General features: G+C 40.8%; 1 protein-coding gene across 2 annotated transcripts in view; it reads right to left on the bottom strand.

The window, feature by feature from the left end:
- Pparg (peroxisome proliferator activated receptor gamma) overlaps positions 1 to 22,751 on the bottom strand; it is a 136,244-nt gene that overhangs the window by 50,632 nt on the left and 62,861 nt on the right. For both annotated transcript variants that reach the window (XM_052721706.1, XM_052721707.1), the window contains exons 3-4: positions 2,151 to 2,378; positions 253 to 422 (exon numbers count right to left, since the gene is read on the bottom strand). In XM_052721706.1, the coding sequence (XP_052577666.1) occupies positions 253 to 422; positions 2,151 to 2,370 (390 nt within the window). In that variant the 5' untranslated portion in view covers positions 2,371 to 2,378. The remainder of the gene's footprint in view (positions 1 to 252; positions 423 to 2,150; positions 2,379 to 22,751) is intronic.

Genomic DNA, 22,751 nt, shown 5'->3' with positions numbered 1-22,751 from the left:
ATAAATTCTGTAAGATACACTTAGATGGGTGTCTCAAATAGTCATGTTGGAGAAGGAGAAGAGGGGCAGGGTAACCCTGCTTTTATCAGCTTTTCTTAGATTTTTCAAATATTAGATTACTTGAAGAATGAATTCTGCCAAAAAAAACCCCCACAATTTTATCTTAATTTCTTAGAGTGAGCTTGCAACAGGAAATGGAATAAGCAAAATTTCATAAAATTCTTGAATCATTTTTTTAAAATCTACTTTTACCTTGCAGCCTTCACAAGCATGAACTCCATAGTGGAAGCCTGATGCTTTATCCCCACAGACTCGGCATTCAATGGCCATGAGGGAGTTGGAAGGCTCTTCATGAGGCCTGTTGTAGAGCTGGGTCTTTTCAGAATAATAAGGTGGGGATGCAGGTTCTACTTTGATCGCACCTGTGCATTGGAAAATTCGAGAAGATGGTTATCTCATGACAAACAATCCTAAAAATGCACCGTGGCTTCCTAGGGTGGCCTTCATATTTTCTTGCCATAACTTTATTATCTTGGAGGAGAGGTTCTGGGGAGTCTGAAAACACACTGGTGCTTAGATAGGAAAAGGAAAACTTTATCATCTCAGGCGAGTCCCAACACCCCAGAGCCTCACCTGCACAAATAAAGCGGGAAGGGAATTAAGAGCACAGGTTTGAAGCAGTGCAGCTTACTGGGCAAGAGGATGGGCTGCATCTGGCACTCATTCTGTTGTTATGGGTTTTATTGAAATGATGCTCTTTAGAAGTAGTTTTAAGCCTTCCTTGAAAAAGAAACACAGAAGGAACCTGGCTGAGAAAATGTCACAGTGAGCTCAGCCTGAGGTGCCAGGTTATCAACAGGGTTGAGTCAGGAGGTGGTTTGTAAAGTGATCTTTGATAGAGAGCAGGAGAAACCTGTGTGAAGCAAGTACTGCCTTTGCTGGTGGCTCAGGCCTACCAAATTTCCATATTAGGCTTTAACCCAGAACCACACAGATAAATACAACCACGTATACTATCTATCTAAGAAAACAACTAGAAATTACAGGAAGTTCTTACTTATTATCAAGTAATGATTGCCAGTGACACAGAGGTGACTCTGGAAAACCAGCACATCAGCCCACAAGATAAAAATCAAGGAAACAGCATCAGAGAAATGATACTTTATCTTGAAAAGTTCAGTTCTGTCTTTTTTGTTGTTGTTGTTTGATGGTAATTTACTTAATGGCACGATGATCTGTCAATCAACTACAGTGTTAAAATGTAAGTTTGTGCCACAAACTAGGATTTAGGGTAAATTTCACAAACTACAGACTAGAAAAAAAATACAGCTGTAATAGTAACTTAGTGATTCCTAGTCATAAAAGTTGATCTACAACTGTGACTTATTAACTAATAAGAAGCTGGAAGAATTCAAAGTTTACATGATGGACTCTTAGCCTAAGACACAACTGGCAATGTAATCATGTTAGAAATGCTAAGTCCCTGGTCTATGGGTAGGCTTCTGGAATCTGGTGCCTGTGGGGTGACACCCTGCACAGCCTTGGTGCAGTGGGAAGGGGCTGGGACCTGACTAGGCTCAGTGTGCTGGGCTTTGCTGACTCCCCATGGGAGACCTCGATTTGGGGGATGTGGGGATGTGGGGTGGCTTGGGAGAGAGATCTAGGGGGTGGAAGGAGGGAAGGGGGGGGTCTGTGGATAGCATGTGGAGTGAGTAGAAAATTTCTTAATAAAGAAAAATGAAAAAAAAAGAGGAGGTACTGTGCTGGGAGAAAACAGTTGGAAAATTAGAACAAATTATGACAGATACGGAATGTCTGTGTATTTGTTCACTTATGTGTAGGGGTGTGTTTGCCACTAAGATAATAAACTATTCAAGATTAAAAAAAAGAAATGCTCCTAAGAAGGTATCAAGAAAGGAAAGAAAGGAGGAAGGGAGGAGAAGGAAACGGGGGGGGGGGGGGGGAAGGTTGGGAACAGAATTTCATGTGCTGTCTTCTTTTTGCCTATCACAGATACCTAGAACTTCAAGGGCAATGGATTAATGAATAAAGATGCACTTCTTTGGAGTGCTAATCTCTCGAGCATTTATTCTAGGGTTATTCAGAGATTTGTCTAATTCTAGTCTTAGTAGTTTGAAAAGTGGACATACTTTGGTATTCTTGGAACTTCAGGTCATATTTGTAATCAGCAACCATTGGGTCAGCTCTTGTGAATGGAATGTCTTCATAGTGTGGAGCAGAAATGCTGGAGAAATCAACTGTGGTAAAGGGCTTGATGTCAAAGGAATGGGAGTGGTCATCCATCACAGAGAGGTCCACAGAGCTGATTCCGAAGTTGGTGGGCCAGAATGGCATCTCTGTGTCAACCATGGTAATTTCTGAAATGGAAAAAGAACAGGATGTGAGTCAAGTTCTGGAGGAGAGAGCAGGCCTCTAAGGACGTATAGAGAGGAAGCTGAGCTTAATAAAGCATTTCACCCAGACTACCCAGTGAAGGAGGCGTGCATTACTGCCTTCCTAGCACCATCCAGGTGGCTTTACAGTGAGAAGGAAGTCAGCCTTTACCCGAGTATACTAGCAGACACCCTACAGTGTGTAGCTACATGGAACAAATCCATCTACAACATGTCATCAGCTAGATCTGATAATGGTTATTTTTCTTACTTCAAATTGTTTCCACTTTTATAAGATATAACTGATAAAATATTTAAATGATCACTATGGTGATATTTTGATATATGTATGGACTGTGAAATAATTACCGTCATCAATTTAATTAACATATTCATCATTTTATAGAATTATTTTTGCCTTTGTGTTGAGAAAACTTAAGATTTGCTTCCTTAGCAAATTTCAACTATATGATACAGTATTCCTAACTGTAGTCATCTTGTTGTCCATCAGGTCTCCAGAGCCTAATGGAAACTGTGGCCAGTCTTCCCATTTCCCTTATGCCTGGTCCTTGGCAACCAGCAAGAGTGTATGGCATTTGCTTTCCTGCTACTGGTTTAGTTCCCTTAGCACAATGTTTCTTTGGGTCATCTATATTGCTACAAGGGACAGAATTTTCTCCTTTTTAAAGGCTATACAGTACTCCAGTATGTATGTTTGTGTGTGTGTGTGTGTGTGTGTGTATGATGTGTGTGTGTGTGTGTGTGCATGATGTGTGTGTGCATGATGTGCGTGTATGTGTGCATGATATATGTGTGTGTGCATGCATGTGCATGTGTGTACATTTTGCATATGTGTGTATATACATACCACAGAGTTTTTTTGTTCGTTTTTATTTGTTCATGTGTCTTAGACTCTTATGCCAATTTCACCTCTTAACTATAGCAAATAGTGTCATAATGCATGTGGGAGCATAGAAATCTTGACATAGTGACTTTAGTTCCCTGGTCATATTGTCTAGTAGTGGGACTGCTAATGACGTGGAAATTCTACTTTTGATTTTCTGAGGTTCTCCACTTGTGTTCTATAATGGCTCCACAGCATCCAGTACACATCACAAAAAAGGCTTTTGTTACTCTACATCCTGTCTTCTCTTCATGTACCAGCCATTCTAACAAGTGTGGGACAGTTTATTTTATCGTAGTTTTGATTTGCATTTTCCCCAGGAATTAGTGATGTTAAACACTTTTTCATACACCTATTGCCATGTGTATGCTTTCTTTTTAGAAATAGCTATGAACCTTTGTGCACTGTCTTGGACTGAGATCTTTTTGGTGTTTTGTTACTGATTTGCATTTTCCTTGTGTTTGTGTTCATTTGTGTGTGCATGCATATGTATATCTGTGTGTGTGGAGGTGTCATCCTCAGGAACACCTTCCACAACCTTTGAAATGGGGGTCTCTTGTGGCATGAAGTTCACAGTTAGGCTAGAATGGCTGGTGGCAAACTCCGGCGATTTTTTTCTCCACCTTCCCAGTGCCAGGAACGTAAGTGTGTACTAGTATGCCTGGTATTTTTCTGTGGGTTCTGGGTATTGAACTCAGTTTCTCATGCTTACAAGCTCTTTACTGACTGAGCCATCCTTCTCCTAGCCCTGCGTATTTGAGATTCTTCTCTCTCTTTCCTTTTCCTTTTTTCTTTTCTGCCTCTGCTTCCCAGGTGCTGGCCTGGCTCTTTATTTTTATTTTATGTGTATGAGTGTTTGCCTACATGTATGTATATGTACCATGTGCACGCCCAGTGCCTGAGGAGGCCAGAAGATTGTGTCAGATCTCCTGGAACTGGAGTTACTGGCAGTTATGAACTGCCATTTAGGTGCTGGGAACTGAACCAGGGACCTCTGAAAGAGCAGCAAGTTTGCATTTTTCTAAGTATGATTTGCTACCGTAGTAAGTGAAACAAAGCTCCGACTCATTTGGGTCCCAAGTACTGAGTATGAACTGTGAGTCACTGGTTTGTACAGACTATAAGTACATTTGTAAGTCTGACTTGGTTTACTTGAAATGAGCTCACCATTCAGAGTGGTGCCTCAAAAAGTAATCACTACTCTAAATGCCCCAGAGCTGTGTAAATTCAAGATTGTTAACCCTGGTGACAAAGAAATGAACTCATAAATTTTATCTTGGCTGTAATCATATTAGCAGCATTTGACAAAGGTTTTACTCACAGTAGATGCTCATTAAATATTTATCCATTAAACATTACACGACTTGATGGCTGGAGGAGGTAACTGTGAACTTTTAGCAGAGGGGCAGGGAAGGAGAGAAACAAACAGACCCACTGAGTATCTCTCATGTACCAGACACATCTATCTTTTCTTCCATGTGTGCTGAACTATCCTCACTTTATAGATCAATAAGACAGGATTTGTTCTGTCAGGTTACACGACTTGCTCAAGGTCCATGGGCTAGGTAGGTGTGGGTGACTCAAACTCAAGGCTGACTCAGAAACTCTATCCTTTCAAATAATCTCTCATTGATAAAAATGTTCTGGAAGATGGACTCTTCTCATAGGGGTATCAGGGAATGGTTCTCTTGCTTTTTCCCAGCATGCAGAGAACTAAAGCAATTTTTTCACAAAGGCCTCATGAAATGAAGGGGTTCAGCTATAGTCTTCATGAGAAACATAGTGCCTTGTAGATACAAATAAGGAGACTGGCTCTGTGGATGTGCTTTGTGGCTGCAAGTGGACTCATTAGGCACATTTGGGTTCCCATGTCAAATATCTGCATAATAAATACCCAAACAATCTTCAGTTATCTGTGTCACGGTCTAAACACTGCACACCAAAAAAAGAGGAATGTGCATTGGTGATAACTTAGAGGACGTCCTGGTCTCAATGACATCTAGGAAGAAGTCTGTGCTCCTAATTAGCAGGAGCACCCATAAAACTATGTTGTTTGCTTCAAAATTCATCTACACGGACCCAATCCAATCACTGCATTTGCTCTGCTGCCCTCCCTAGCATGTTTAATTTTCATTTCTCTATGTCCTTACCCTTTGCTATCAGTTATTTTCACTTCAAAAGATCTCCTTTCTTGTCCAGATTATAATACCCTTAAATTTGGATGTTTCTCATGACATCTATTGTGACTGATTGAGTTAAAGGTAGTGGGTATGCCTCTGTACAGACACTGAGAAGTGAAAATAAGAAAGATACGTAGGTTACAGGAAAAATTGGTCATTCATCATTTTATTGGTTTACTTCTTTTTCCATTTGGGGATGGAACCCAGGGCTTTGCATATGGTAGGCAAATGTGCTACCATTTTCTTAGTCCTCCATCTGAGCACTGGCTTTACAAGAGTGCACTATCAGGTCAGGCTTTACAGATTTAAAAATACTTTTTAGATTTACATAAAATTAAGTAAAAGGAAAGCTCTTATATAGCATCTTACCTTCTGAGATACAGGTATCCCCCTGCCATTGTCCTGTGCTAGTGTGGCACACCTGTGACAACTAATAAGACACTATGGATATGCTCTTAGGAACTAAAGTCATATCTATATTAGGCATTGTGTGTAAATAAGTCTATGAACAGTAACAGCAGTGTAATGTGATGTGTCCATCATTACAGTATTGTACAGAACTATTTCTCTGTTCTAACCAACCCCTGCATTCCCGTATTCATTTTACCCTTCTTTAAAGAATGCTGACTCACTGAGCTCTACTATTAAGGATATGTTGTCAGGGAAGCAGGGCAACCAGCAACTTGTATAATAAATCACCATGGCATTAGAAGTCCTCCATGACACAGCCCTAACTTACTCTTTCAGTCTTATTTTCCATTGGTTGTTTCAGACCTTATTTCCATGTTTGGCATGTCCTACTGCTAGATGTGCCATGCTGTCTACCTGCCCTGCATTCTCTACTCTTGCCTTTCTTTGTAGATGCAGATTCCTGAGGTCACTGTAGCTTTTCCTATCCTTCATTTCTGTGCACCACACTCCTCGTCTTTCAAAGCTAAACACTACTTTCTCCATGACACCTTCATGACTCCTCCTCTTCTTTAATGCTAAAATAATTTCCGATCAATTTAAGTATCTATACTATAGATATATCTATACAATATACAGTACTATAGATATAAATGTTATAGACTCTATAGTACTTGTATTTGCATGTTGTCTGGAATGAAGAGACACCTTATCATCCTGTTTCCCATTAGTCCTTCTGCATGGCTGTTGTGTTCTAAACACTTGCCAATTAAGTGATAATGTTATATGGGGAAGAGTGAAATGACTTCTCATTTCTCTGAGAAGGAAGAAGAAAATTAAGATACTTCCTCAGTAGTTTAGTTTTGTCAAGATGTAAGCTTCTCTGGAAAGATTAAGGTTTGGTATTATAACTAAGACACAGCATGAGCTCAGACCCTGCTCTGAACCTCATATTTTAGTCTTTTCCCTTTGGGGACTATGAGGAAGATTAGAACTAAGGTATTTTTTTTCTTCTTTTGTCATACTGGGCACTGAACCCAGACTTGCCCATGTGATAGGTAAGTGCTTTACTACTGAGTTATACCCTAGCCCAAGTTTCCTTATTTTTCTAAGATAGAGGACGAAGAAGGAAGAGAAGAATTTGCCTCTTCATCTCTAAGAAGACATATTGCTGAAATACATTCTCCTTCCCTCCCCCCACCGTCTGTATTCTGGGACACCTTGACCTCAATGGTATTACTCCATAGACATGGTTATTGGGAGGCACAGGATCCAAACATACTTTATTTTCCTTTGCCTTAGAGATGGTCCAGGAAAGCTGCTTCTTATTTTGTCTCTAGAAAACATAAGCTTCTGTTGCTGTCAAGCTGTAAGTCAAGTAGGTGTTTTTTGTTACCCCGTGCAATTACCCATGAAAGAGCAAATGGACAAAATATTTGCATGAACAACAGCCCTTCTTAGGAATAATTCAGTGTCTTAACTTTCCAGCTGGGTGACATGAGTCCTGTTGCCTCAGGGCATATCCTTCAATTTCACAACTTTCAAGAAAGTCTTTAGACACACTTTGTGTGCAATGGCACAGCTCTATGCTGTTTCTCTTTGACCTTCAAACTTGGCTTTCAATTCTGTTATGGTTAATGAGCAGCCTTCTCACACTACTCCAAAGTATAACGCATTTCAAACAAAAGTGCAATCGATTTCACGCAAGAGTAAAGTGACTTCTCTAACCGAATAGGCTCTATTTGGGAGTATGGAAGTGGGTCAGAAAGATACCAGATTATGGAATCAAGCACTAGGACTATATGGTTTGCCTTTGGATTATGATGTTGTTCTCTAGGGAAAGAAAAACTTCTACTAGAAATCTGGAAAGGGCTAGAGTGTGGTTTAGTGATGAGAGTTTGCTTAGCATCAGTGAAGTCCCAGGTTCAATCCCCAGTACAGAAAAAAACAAGGTAAATGACAACATTAAATCTATACCATGATTGTTTTAAAACCCAAGATATAAAGTTCTATAGAGGATGGGGTTGTAGCTCAGTGGTAGAATGCTTTCTCAGCATGTACAAGATCCTGGGTTCAATTCCTAGCACCCTAAAAGAGAAGGAAAAAGGACACCTGAGCTAATGCTGTACCCCCTCAGTATTTACAGTGGTTGATACAAATAGACCCCTCAGTCTTCAGTAAGGATTATACTAGATACTGGACTGCAATGATCTCTTTTAATCCTCACAACATCTCTGTACAGAATACTCAGAATTTTTTTCTTTATTTTTTTTTCTGTTTTGACAGGGTCCTGGCTGTTCTGGAACCCACTTTGTAGACTAGACTGGCCTTGAACTCCTCCTGCCTCTGCCTCCTGAGAGTTGTGGCTATGGGCATATGCCACCATGTACTCAAAATTCTTAAAGAGGAGTAATCAAGTGCTGAATATGTATCTCAGTGATAAACATTTGCCTAACATACATGCAGCTGAGTTCCAAGTCCAGCTCTGAGAGCTTCGAGGGAAATACAGCACAGATACAAAAGCAATTTGTGATCAATTATTAGGAAGAGCTGGGTGTTGAGCACAAACGTCAGAAGCTCTGTGGCCATATACTTAACCTCCTAAACTAAACCATTCTGCCTAGGAAACTATCTCTCTTCCTGATTTCCAGGTCTACACTAAACATCCACACATTTCAACAACTCCTGCTGGGCCAGGCATAACACAAGATGCTGGTGATGAATACTAAAGAGTAACTCAGAGAAACATATTCAGATGAGTAATGAAGCAATGTGGCAACATCTCATAGATTCTCTAGAGCTTAACTTGGTTAGCAATGACTTTCAAGAGACATTCAACCACAGATTTTCAATGTCTTCTTGTTTTAGTTAATGTCATGGTACTCACAAGTATGGTTCCTACTTGTTTACCCAGCTAGCCCTTCCTTACTGATCTGTGTAAATCACAGCATAGTACAAACTAACTTGGGAATTATATAGTTTCTTTCCCATCTGTGAGCCAACATCCAGAGATAAAAATTGTCCTGAAACATTACAAGGGAAAAAGCCATTTTAAAATAATTGTTGTTTCCCATTTGACAGTAAAAGAACATAGGCATAATGATCTGCTTATGAATACAGACAGTGAGAGACTGGGTGGGCAAGAACACGTCTTTTCTGTCTCCTGGCCCAGCATCCTTTGAGCTTCATGGTGTTGTTACTATATTGATATAATATGTTGAAGAAGAGACTTTCATCCTAAGCCAATTTTCATAGATCAAGATGTATTTGGTCTTAATTAATATATACAAGTTACATCAAATTTCAAAAGCCTCATGCAAGAAACCATTTACCAGATGACAGACTATCACAGAATAAAATACAGAAGAAACATGCAACAGGATTGTTCCTGTTCTGGTTTGAATGTGAAATGTACCCCCACAGGATCACATGTTGAAGCACTTAGTCCCCAGCCAGCATGCACAATTTGGGAACCTTTAAGAGGTAGGGCCTACCTGGAGCAAGTAGGCTGTTGAGGGGTGGGCCTTGAGAGTTTTAGCCTGGCCCCACTTCATCCTGCAGTCTTTTTCTGCTTTCTGTTCCCTAGAGGGATGAGGACTTGAGGAGTCTGAGCTGCTTACTGCCATTTCTAGCCATAATGACACCTTCTCAAACCAGGATCCCCAGTAAGTCCTTCTTCCTCCAGGTCATTGCTTGCTAGGCATTTGGTCACAGTGAAGAGAGAAGTATGCACTACACTAACAAAAATAATAACCTCCAAATGAATGGGAAAATTAAAGGAATGGTTCGTCTAATAGAGTAAGCATTGCAGTGGGCTGAGTTTTCACATAATAAAACAGATAACCCTATCTTATTTGTTACTTTTGTAAGTTGTTGTTCTGAACATTAACAATAAAGAAGGAAGGAACATTGTTATGTCCAATGCCTGGATTCAAATTCTGCCTTGGAGGTCTTAGTTTCATTATCTCTATATAGCTAATTTTGCCATCTGTAAAATAATGCTACCTCGTTCCATTCTGAAGACTAATAAGATATATGTAAAACACCTAGCATAGGGACAGATACTCATTAAGTTCTAAATAAACAATAGTTTTAATTTTTGTACATATTAGTAGCCAGAGTCCCACCGTCATATAAAAGGTGGGCTAAAAGCCTCCAACGCAGCCTCTGGGGGACAGGAAGAGGAAGAAACACCAGCAGAGTGCTATTGTTCAAACAGAACTATGGGTAAAACAGATGTCCTGTTTTAAAGACCTCTGGTAAAAGAGAGTACTTGGCTTCTCAAAATTACTCACTCCAGTGCTTAATTGCTCTTTTGTGGCAGGGAAAGTCTTTCTTATCTGGCATCTCCCCAACTGTATTCTAATGATGTTCCTTTAAACATCCTTACACAGAAAAGTATCAGGTAGTCAAGTAAATTTAGGCAGTCTAGGTTAGACAAGGTTCAACATGTTGACTGCAAGACTTACAGTCATGATTCACACTCAGGGAAAGGACCATGCAGTAGGACAATTTACTGTTTGAAGGACAACTGTTTATGAAACCACAGTCTACTGATGTTGGAGCTTTTCAACATTCCTTCCAAAGTTATTACAGTGTAATCATGGACAACTGACTTAACCCCAAACTACAGGAAACTACACTGTGGAGGTGAGAGGAGAAAGAAGAGCAGTGGGGTAAGGCAGCGTGGGAGCAAAAGGGCTGACAGCTTACACTCTACAGTTAGAGGTCAACAGTTGGTGACCACAGTATAAAAAGGAGCAGCCAAGCATGTGATTCTCAAGACATGGAGGTGAATGCCAGAAGAGAGCTCTGGAGTTAAATATCAGTAACTTTGAAACAGAATTATGGTGGCACTGGGGGTTTCTATTTTTTTTAAATTAAAGTTTTTATACTGTCTGATTTCTTAAAAAAAAGGTGTATTCATTTGATTATATTAAAAATTAAGTTGGATATCCTTTATTTTTAACTCTACAACTGAACTACACCCCAATTTCTCCTCCTCCTCCTCCTTCTTTTTTTTGTTTGTTTTTTGTTTTTTCGAGACAGGGTTTCTCTTCATAGCTTTGGCGCCTTTCCTGGAACCTACATGGTAGCCCTTCTGGCCTCAAACTCAGAGAGATCCACCTGGCTCTGCTTCCCGAGAACTGGGATTAAAGGTGTGTGCCACCACTGCCCAGCTACCCCAACTTAAATACCTTTTAACTGTAATATTTTCCCATGATTTCACCTAATAAGTGGGAGTAAATCTATTCCTTGCATGTACTTTGTGTTGTTATAAAGGAATGTTTGGGTAATAATATGGAAAAGTAGAAAAGATATACTAAAATAAAAGAAAAAAATATTTCACCAAAAGATGGCTCTCCTTCTGAGTAACACACTTACAAAATAAAATTCTATTTATTTACTTTAATAAATTGTGGGTATCTGTGTGTGTGTGTGCGCATCCATGCTCACAAGTACATGTGTGTTCCGAGCCTGATTATGTGTCGAAGCCAGAGGAAAATGTTGCGTTTCACCTTGAGGTCCATCACTCACCCTAGTTGTGAGACGCCTCCTCTCACTAGTCTGGAGCTCACCTATTAGGTTAGGGTGACCGACCACTGAGCCACAGGGGTCTGTCTGCTCCAGCCCTTCTCTCACTAGTCTGGAGCTCACCTATTAGTTAGGGTGACTGGCCACTGAGCCACAGGGGTCTGTCTGCTCCAGCCCTCCTCTCACTAGTCTGGAGCTCACCTATTAGTTAGGGTGACCGGCCACTGAGCCACAGGGGTCTGTCTGCTCCAGCCCTTCTCTCACTAGTCTGGAGCTCACCTGTTAGGTTAGGTGACCGACCACTGAGCCACAGGGGTCTGTCTGCTCCAGCCCTTCTCTCACTAGTCTGGAGCTCACCTATTAGTTAGGGTGACCGACCACTGAGCCACAGGGGTCTGTCGGCTCCAGCCCTCCTCTCACTAGTCTGGAGCTCACCTATTAGTTAGGGTGACCGGCCACTGAGCCACAGGGGTCTGTCTGCTCCAGCCCTTCTCTCACTAGTCTGGAGCTCACCTATTAGTTAGGGTGACTGGCCACTGAGCCACAGGGGTCTGTCTGCTCCAGCCCTCCTCTCACTAGTCTGGAGCTCACCTATTAGTTAGGGTGACCGGCCACTGAGCCACAGGGGTCTGTCTGCTCCAGCCCTTCTCTCACTAGTCTGGAGCTCACCTGTTAGGTTAGGTGACCGACCACTGAGCCACAGGGGTCTGTCTGCTCCAGCCCTTCTCTCACTAGTCTGGAGCTCACCTATTAGTTAGGGTGACCGACCACTGAGCCACAGGGGTCTGTCGGCTCCAGCCCTCCTCTCACTAGTCTGGAGCTCACCTATTAGTTAGGGTGACCGACCACTGAGCCACAGGGGTCTGTCTGCTCCAGCCCTTCTCTCACTAGTCTGGAGCTCACCTATTAGTTAGGGTGACCGGCCACTGAGCCACAGGGGTCTGTCTGCTCCAGCCCTTCTCTCACTAGTCTGGAGCTCACCTATTAGTTAGGGTGACCGGCCACTGAGCCACAGGGGTCTGTCTGCTCCAGCCCTTCTCTCACTAGTCTGGAGCTCACCTATTAGGTTAGGGTGACTGGCCACTGAGCCACAGGGGTCTGTCTGCTCCAGCCCTTCTCTCACTAGTCTGGAGCTCACCTATTAGTTAGGGTGACTGGCCACTGAGCCACAGGGGTCTGTCTGCTCCAGCCCTTCTCTCACTAGTCTGGAGCTCACCTATTAGGTTAGGGTGACTGGCCACTGAGCCACAGGGGTCTGTCTGCTCCAGCCCTTCTCTCACTAGTCTGGAGCTCACCTATTAGTTAGGGTGACCGGCCACTGAGCCACAGGGGTCTGTCTGCTCCAGCCCTTCTCTCACTAGTCTGGAGCTCACCTATTAGTTAGGGTGACTGGCCACTGAGCCACAGGGGTCTGTCTGCTCCAGCCCTTCTCTCACTAGTCTGGAGCTCACCTATTAGGTTAGGGTGACTGGCCACTGAGCCACAGGGGTCTGTCTGCTCCAGCCCTTCTCTCACTAGTCTGGAGCTCACCTATTAGGTTAGGTGACTGGCCACTGAGCCACAGGGGTCTGTCTGCTCCAGCCCTCCTCTCACTAGTCTGGAGCTCACCTATTAGTTAGGGTGACTGGCCACTGAGCCACAGGGGTCTGTCTGCTCCAGCCCTTCTCTCACTAGTCTGGAGCTCACCTATTAGGTTAGGTGACTGGCCACTGAGCCACAGGGGTCTGTCAGCTCCAGCCCTCTCAGCAATAGGATTACAAATGTGTGCCCACTTTTTAAAACTATGGGTTCTGGGATTGAGCTCAGGTTCTCGTGTCTTCTAGGCAAATACTTTTACCAACTGAGACATTTCCTCAGTCCCCATGTCAATTTTCTTCTTATCCTGATTATTGTCATGGGCCTTTATTTATTACGACAGGAAAATGATTCTGAACTTCATTCACAGAAGCATAATTTAAGAATGATAGCTAACAATTTTTTAATCACTTAAGCAGCAGGTATTATATCTTATGCCCATCTTGCATGTACTTTTGTGTATATTATACATAAAGTATAATTTGTATATAAAATGGTCTAGGAAGGCATATATAATTATTACCACTTAATAGTGTTGAAAATACTTAGAGTTGCCAGGTGACGGTGGTGCACATCTTTAATCCAGGTACTCAGGAGGCAGAGCCAGGCAGATCTCTGTGAGTTCGAGGCCAGCCTGGTCTACAGAGTGAGATCCAGGACAGGCACCAAAACTACACAGAGAAACACTGTCTTGAAAAAAACAAAAAAGCAAAACAAAACAAAAATACTTAGAGTTAAATAAATTGCATAACATTACACAGTTAATTGAAATTACAGCAGGAATTTAAATTCAGTTGCGGCTTCTCTGACTACAGAAAGGTTTAGAAAGGAATTCTGTGTTGTGCCATTTGTTTATTCAATATAATAAAACATATTTTCACTCTGCTGTCTACTTAGGACTATATTAAAAACCAAATCCAGTGTTTCTCTGACTTGATTTTCCACTGGTGGATTTGGCAGAAGATGAAGTATCTAATACATATCTCTATTTGCACATTTCATTACAATAAGCCAAAAGGCTCATGGCAAATGCTTGAATTCAGATCAACAAAGTCTCAGAGAAACTGCAGCCTTAGCCTTAGTCTCTATAAGGAAAAACACACTCATGTTTTATCTCTAGAAGTTCAGTTTTTACTGAATGGGACACAGGCTGTTTAGGTAGCTTGCTTAAGCCTGTCAAGAGGCATTTGGAGAAAGGAAAGAGGACCAGATCATACTGACCATCTCTTCTGCTTCCTTACCTACAGATTCATATCCTTTCCTACTGTGGTAAAACTAGCTCAAGCATGGCTTATGGTTTTTCTGTTAAATTTTCTTTTTTTTCCAAAGAGAGACTCTAGTAATAATTTAACTGAGACTAAGACTAACTGCTGATAGCTAGTGTGGTTGAACTGAAATTTCTACTTTGTCCAGTATACACTGGCATCAAATAAAGAATTGTACTCATTCAGAAGTGCATTCATTCAGGGCACACTAATATAGGTCCCAGGGACAATAAAAAGACAATAAATAGACTGGAGTGCAGCTCAGTGGTAGAGGGTGTTCTAGAGAAAGGGCTAAGGGATGACTCAGTGTTTAAGAGCTCTTCCAGAGGACCCAAGTTCAATTCTCAGCACTCACACGGCAGCTCACAACTGTCTGTAACTCTAATTCTGGGGATCCAATACCCTTGCATAGACATACATGCAGGCAAAATACCAATGCACATAAAGTAAAAATAAATAAATCATTTAAAATAAGAAAAAAAGAAAAGAAGAATGTTCTTGGTATGTATAAGGCCCTGGCTCAATCTTTAGTACACATAAACAATATACAACACACACACACATACACACACACACACACACACATAATTTATAAAGGAATATTATGAACAATTTTATGGTATAGAGTCAATAACCTAGATGAAGTAAGCCTGTTTCTTGTGTTCATTTCTCAAAACATAGTTGGCCAAAGTGTACCCAAGAAGAAATAAACAATTGAACAGGCCTATATGTTAAAGAAACTGAATAATTAATTAATAATCTTATAAAATAGGTGGCCAAGATGCATTCACTGGTCAGTTCTATCAGTCATTCAAGGCAGAAATCATACTAATTTTTTGCCAGTAGAAACAGATGTAATAATTCTTGATGCTATAAGGCCAACATTATCCTAATATCAAAATAAGATAAAGTCATTGCAAGGGATGAAACCCTGCAAACTAACTTGGTCATGAATATAGACACAAAAATCTCCAACAAAATGTTAAGAAACTAAACAGAGGGTGTAGTATCACATACCTTTAATCTCAGCACTTGGGAGGCAGATCTTTGAGTTTGAGGCCAGTCTGGTCTACATAGAGAGTTCTAGGACATTCAGGGCTGCATAGAGAGACTCTCAAAAAACAAAACTTCTATATACTATTTATTCTAACAATGCATAAACTTTCTCATTGATAACATAGGAGAAAAGGGGTGAGTGTGGTGGTGATTTCTTTAGATACAACATGAAAGATATGGTCCATGGAAAGATAAACTGAACTTTAATAAAATTTAAGTTATAGGCTCTATACAAAACTGTTAAGAAAATAGTTGTAAAAAACACATCTTGCAGGGCGGTGGTGGCGCACACCTTTAATCCCAGCACTCGGGAGGCAGAGCCAGGCGGATCTGTGTGAGTTTGAGGCCAGCCTGGGCTACCAAGTGAGTTCCAGGAAAGGCTCCAAAGCTACACAGAGAAACCCTGTCTCAAAAAACCAAAAAAAAAAAAAAAAAAAACCACACATCTGATAAAGGTCTTCTTCAAAATACACAAATAACTTTTTTTAAAATTTTTTTGCTTTTTTTGAGACAAGGTTTCTCTGTGTAACTTCCCTGGCTGTCCTGGAACTGCACTGTAGACTAGGCTGGCCTCAAACTCACAGAGATCCACCTACCTGCCTCTGCCTCCTGAGTGCTGGGATTAAAGCTGTGCACCACCACCACCCGGCCACAAAGAATTCTTAAAACTTAAGAAAACGAACAAGATGTGAACAAGAAGATAAGATCTTCAACATCATAAGTTATTAGTAATTGCTAATGAAAACAATGAGATGCTAATGCACACTGATTAGCAGGGCCACACCTTCAAACACTGACAACACCAGAAGCTGTCCAAGCTGTAGGGCAAAAGGAATACCTCCTCCTTATCAGGAGGGAAGCAACAGGGCCTGTGACTTTGGAAGACAGTGTAGCAGTTCTTCTAGAACTAAACATGGTCCTCCCATACAATTCAGCAGCCACACTCCTAACAGACTGAAAACTTAGGTCCACACAAAAAATGGCACACAGATGCTTATTACAATTTTATGATTGCCAAAGTTTGTAAGTAACAAAGGAACCCTTTAGCAGATGAGTGAATAAACCATAACACAGCCAGACAATGGAGTATGTAGTTCTGAAAAGAATGAGTTATCAAGTCATGAGAGAACAGGGAATAAGCTTCTATCATTTAGGGAAAGAAGCTAATCTGAAAGGGATATTTAATATATAATTTCAAGTATTTAAGGAAAGGTAAAATGATGTAGATTAAAAATACTTATTTAAAAAAATTTTATGTATATGTGTTATGTGGATGAGCAACCTGACCAAGATCTCTGCCTCCCTGGTACTAATGCTGTAGTATAAAGGTACGAAGCAGACTATAAGCTATAAACACAATGAGCTATATGGTGTAGAAGATGACAAATGCTTTAGAAATAGGAAATTGGAGAACAGAAGAGGAGAAAGGCAGTGGGAAGGACAGGGTGGAAAAGGCTGTTCTTACTGGAGGTAAGATCTGAGCAAGGACTCGAGGGGCTAAGAGAGACAGTAAAGGATATATCAGAGGAAAAGTACTCATGGAAGACTAGGAGCCGGGGGAGAGACACCAGAACAATGCATAGAATATTGGGGGGCTAGAAAGGATGCTAGTGATGCTGCAGCAGAGCCAAGGGGAGATGGCGAGGAGAAGAAAGGAACTGTAGACGTCTCCTGGGGTGGGGTAGGCAATTCTTGGCCAATTTGGGCTTTTGTTCATTACCTGTGATTTGGAAGTCACTAAAGGGTGTTAAGCTAGGGACAGGCCTGACTTTTTTTTTTTTTTTGGTTTTTCGAGACAGGGTTTCTCTGTGTAGCTTTGCGCCTTTCCTGGGACTCACTTGGTAGCCCAGGCTGGCCTCGAACTCACAGAGATCCGCCTGGCTCTGCCTCCCGAGTGCTGGGATTAAAGGCATGCGCCACCACCGCCCGGCTTAGGCCCGACTTTTTAACATGATGGATAGGAGGTGGGTGGAGAACAATATTGGGATGAAGGGTATTAAACAAACAAACAAATGAAACTTGTTAAGAGACCACTTTCTAGTTCAGAGACAGTAGATTGGATCAGGCTTTGGCAGTCTAGGAGGTAGAGGAGAGAGCACATTGTCAGACTGGAGGAGACAAGAACCATTAGATGTGACTTTTCAGAGAAAGCTTCACAGAACAGGTTGAAGTTCCTTGAACCTGACCTTGAAAGACAGGGAGGATTTAAAAAGGTGGACAACTGGGAAAGGCATTTAAGGACATACTAAACTTGGAGGCAAGAGGGAATGTGGGTGTATTCTTGCAAAATGAGATTAGTCTGAAGAGAGCTGGACAGGTCCCTTCCTAGGATATGGTGGGAAGGAAGGTAAAATATATGAACTGGAGCCAAGCTACCAAAAGTCAGTAAAGCCAGGCAAAGGTGTGAACTTCACAACACTATGATGCCTTGCAAGCAGCAGACACTCAGTAACAGTTAAGACTGCTGAGAAAAAAAAAAAAAAAGACTGCTGGAGACAGCCTTAGGGCTGTTCATCTGCAAGTCTAGTGTGGACTAAGTTTCTACCCAGGAGAGCAGCTGGAAGGCCACACAGGAAACCTGGCACAGACTAAGGAGAGTTAACTCACATGGAACTGATAGTTGACTGTTTAAATCCACTTTATGGTGTTAACCACACATGGCACTTTTCACATGTGGGAACCTTAATCTTGTGTTGGCAATCTCTTATTCAAATAAAAATTACATGGGTCTAAAGCACTGTGTGTTCAAATAGCCATGTGACCTCAGTTCTGGGGTTGTAAGAGTGGGATTGCAGCTGCTGTCAGCTGCACGTGCAATTTCTGTGTCTGTAAATTAGCTACAGGTGCAAAACTATGCACAAAGGAAAGAGTAGCCCAGTAGAAATGTACAGAAAGCAGATTCTATTCAAAGGATTCCAACACATTATCAAATATATTTTTGTAAATACTCAGCACCAGTAGATGGACAGGAAGCATTCACTAACTTCTATGCCACTCTGGTGTGTCCAAAGAAACTAAAACTAAAACTGTGGGTCAGTTCTGGTCCCCCACGTCAGTGAAGAAATTTACTCAGCCCAGATTTTCTCTGAGCCAAAAAATGTATACTTAACAATATACTATGATTTTAGAATTTCTCCAGCATTACTTCTTCAGGGTAAAGATACAATTAAGGGAGTGTACTCATAGACACAAAGATCTAGCAATATCAGAGCTATGATTGTATTTTTTGTTTAAGGGATCATATTTTATACTACATAGTTTATACTCATATTTTAGCACTTCGAGAGAATAACTGCTCTTAGATTGCTTTCGAAACCAACTATAATGTGATTAACAAAAGTCAGCCAGCTGAGGTGGGCCTGCCTGTGATCCCAGCACTAAGGAGGAGGAGGCAGAAAGAGTGTGGGTTTAAAGTTTGATAGCAAGACCCTGCCTTAAAAAAAAAAACCTGTGTTTTCTTGTAAGTGACATTTCTTTCATGATTTTCATATGCTTTAATTTCACAATTTTTGGGAGAATATAAGAGAACTGACCATTTTGGAAAGATAATCGAGTCTAGAAATCGACCTAATTCAAGTCTTGGAGTTTAAGAAAGAAGTTCAAAACAATTAAATGTCTTGCATTGTTTTTCCTTCTTCACTGCTGGGGATGGAACCAGGGTTCTTATGCATGCTAGGCAAGTACTCCCCAACCCAAGGCTACATTCCAGCTCTCTGAACTGCTATTGCACAGGAGATTATGAAACTCAGAGTTGTATCAATAATTCAAATCTTTTCTGGGCTTTCACTTCAACAAATAAAGATGATCGGAACCTAGAAAGGCTTTTTTTAAAATGTCTCTAAGGGAAAAAATGAACAATTACTGCTTCTATTTAAACTCAGAGAATAATTTCAATTTTGGGCAGTTTGGTTTCTTTGGAGATGAATGTTAATGCCGTGGGAAGTAATTTCCCCATCTTAAACACAACAAACAAAGCAACCCAGGGCTGGAGGTGGAGCTCAATGGTAGAGCACTTACTTGCCTGGCATACCCAAGCTCCTGGGCTCCATCTCCAGTACTGTAACGTTGTTGTTGTTGTTTTGTTTTTGTTTTTTAAGATGAGCTATAGAGCTGTTCTCTTCAAGTTTGATTATTTCCTTCTTAAAACACTCATGGGGGGATTCACAAAGATGCCCCCTTTTAGCATTGGTAGTATAGTAGTGAGCATGGCTGCTTTCCAAGAGGCCCCCTTTTGTTCAAATAACGGCTACTTATTTTAGTGCAAAGATGATGATTCTGGTTTTGTTTTCCATGTTCTTTAAACTGCTTAAAAATAAGACACTCTACTCTCAGAGTCTTCTATTTGATCTTCCATTAACAAATATGACAAGATTAAAACAATAAACTTCACAGAGGGCTTTAGATCTGCCTTCACAAACTCTATGCTATTTAATCTTCACTGTAACCCTGTTAAAATATGGGGACACAGAAGGCCTACAAGGAAAAAGGAGAATGACCTGCTCCATTCACAAAATTTGTATGTAGGCAAAATGGGTCTGTTCCTTACATTTTGGTCCCTTTAAACTTCTGGCCAGGTGAGCACTTCAGTTCATTACTCTTCCTAGCATACCATTGCCCAGAGCCCTTTAGACAGTTTAAACATTCCCCGTAGAAGTGGTATGTAGTCAACACTGCTCCCATCTCTGTGGGACTCTGGTTTCGAAGGGCCCTATTGCAGCATTTGTCATGTCTCTAAGGCGCATTTCCATTGCTCAATCAGATCCAGAGGACAAGTGTCATCATCCTTCAAGCTCTGGTGCAACAGCCGAAATTATAGAATCCACACAGGACTGAGTCTGGCACTCAGAGCGGGAGGCATATTGAGCATGAGTCTGAGGAAGCGTCCCTTCCACTGTGCCAACTTTGATTAGGGGAAGTCAGAGCCAGCGAGAGGTTACTTGGGGTTGCCTGCAGAACTCTTGATGAAAAAGAAAAGGAGTGAGGGACACAGTGCTCATGGAGCCTAGGAACAAAATGTATAGATGTTCTCTTTGGGCATAGTGGCTAAATGAGAGACTTTAACTTCACAGATATGACCAATGCAGCTGCATCTCTAGTACCAAAACTAAACATGTGGATTATTTTCTTTTCTTCAGTAGCAGTGCCCAGCTGTGGTACTACCACCCAATCTACTTTGCCTCAGATGGGGAAGAATGAACACCTAAGCTGATGGGCTAGGCTAGAGATAGAATCTCTACAGTACTTCATCAATGCTGGTCTTGGATAGCTAATGATGACTGTACACTTGATTTATTTCAAGTCTATCTGTTTGTTTTAGCAGGAGTGGAATAAATATTTAATGGTCAACCACAAGACACAATAGAAGTAACAAACAGGTTATTGGACTTTAGTAGCTCAAATTAATATTTTAATAACTTAAAAATACCAGACACTATGTTACCCAGGCTAGCCCCAATTCTTGTTCATGATAAATACTTCTAGCCCAGTCTCCCAAGAATCTGAGACTACAAGCCACAGCATCACACCTGGCAAATAATTCTACTTTGTACCATTTTGATGAAGAAAGAAAGTCTTGGGTTAGTATACTAGAGATATTTCAGACTCAGAGAAATTACATTTAGGATAAAGTCATGGCATAAAAATAAGAAATTGGTACAGAATAAAAACCTTGGATCACCTAACCATCCCTTACCATAATCAATACTTGCTCTGTAGTCAACCTAAAGTATTAATTGTGCTATATTCTAGACAAGTTCTTTTCAAAGAGACAAAACTATCAAAGTTGGAATCAAGAACTACTTCATAATGTAGCCAGAGTATTCTGCCCTGAGGCAGGCCAAAACTAATATGGATAGCAATCACTTTTGTGGTTTACAGAAAAATAGGATATTTTATAGAATAATGCAACTAAACTCCTGTATGAGAAACTCAGATGGTAAAAATATACACTGAGTCAATGACAGAACTGGGGATTAGATCAGGGATAGACAGTGCACTCAGTCCTGAACTGGATTCTTAGCATCATACATAAAAACAAAAGCAGAATAAAATTTCAGGAAATGTTTCTTTTTTCATTTTAAAAACTGACGTTTTTAAAATTGTGACAAACATGTTCACATTTTAGACTTCCAGAAAAGTTAAAAGGTGGAGCTATTCATTTTAACCAATAAATCACTTCATTTTAATGCTTTCACATTTCCATTGTAAAACACAGGTCACCCTACTCAAACAACATATTTTATATTCAATCTATGAGATGAGAAAAATAAAACAAACAGAAACACTAGAACAAATAAGAAATGATACAAAATAGAAGAAGTTGTGCTTAAGCAACTCCAGTAGAAGGAGCTATAGAAGTAGAGAACATAACATTTTGCAATAAACAAGAAAAAAATGTTGGAAAAGGAGAATTTTGTTCCGTACAACAAATTTGAATAAAAGTAATGGTAAACTGTTCATTCAGCGCGTATCTAGCCTTAATAAGGAGACCTCATTTTCCTTGTATATAAAGTGAGAGGCTTAGAACAGATATTCTTTAATTAGGCTCAGAGTATCCTAGAAATTCTAAAAAAGAATCTAACATGTTCCTATGCTCTAGGAGCTTGAAATTCTTTGTGAGAAAGAAGATGTAGATTTCAAAGTACAATAAGAAAATACTTGAAGAAAAATAAAAATCCTACAAGAGAGATAAAAACTACTACGAACCAGGAGGCGGTGGTTCACACCCTTAATCCCAGCACTCAGGAGGCAGAGCTAAGCGGATCTCTGTGAGTTCGAGGCCAGCCTGGTCTACAGAGGGAGATCCAGGACAGGCACCAAAGCTACACAGAGAAACCCTGTCTGCAAAAAACCAAAAAACCAAAACCAAACCAAAACAAAAAAACTGCTATGAAGCCGGGCGGTGGTGGCCTTTAATCCCAGCACTCGGGAGGCAGAGCCAGGCGGATCTCTGTGAGTTCAAGGCCAGCCTGGTCTCCAAAGCGAGTTCCAGGAAAGGCGCAAAGCTACACAGAGAAACCCTGTCTCGAAAAAAACCAAAAAAAAAAAAAAAAAAAAAAAAAAACTGCTATGAAAGATATTTAACATAATAAAAGAGGGGAAACTGGCTCTTCACGTGTTCTAAAATGCTCGCTCATATTTTTGGGATATGTACGCAAATGCAGGAAACAAAAATGAACAGGTCTGGTTTGGGATATCAAAATATCTACAACACTTATAATTCAGGAGATGGAAGCCATGCACAGAGATAAACTATGGATTAGGTTAGGGTTCTATGCTGAAGGTTCTGAATACATTTATAAGTGACCACCATAGAAGTGATCAAAGGATTAAATACTGTAATGAACATGTGGAAAACAGACACACAATTTCACCCACACATGAACGCCCAAAGCATCCCCAGCAGCAACATCAGGAGTGGACTTTACCTTGTGAA

Source organism: Peromyscus californicus, unplaced genomic scaffold, assembly GCF_007827085.1.
Source record: "Peromyscus californicus insignis strain IS unplaced genomic scaffold, ASM782708v3 Scaffold_6__1_contigs__length_162567912, whole genome shotgun sequence".
NCBI lineage: Eukaryota > Metazoa > Chordata > Mammalia > Rodentia > Cricetidae > Peromyscus > Peromyscus californicus.
The sequence above is the reverse complement of the archived record's forward strand: the minus strand, read 5'-3'. Positions and strand labels throughout refer to the sequence as shown.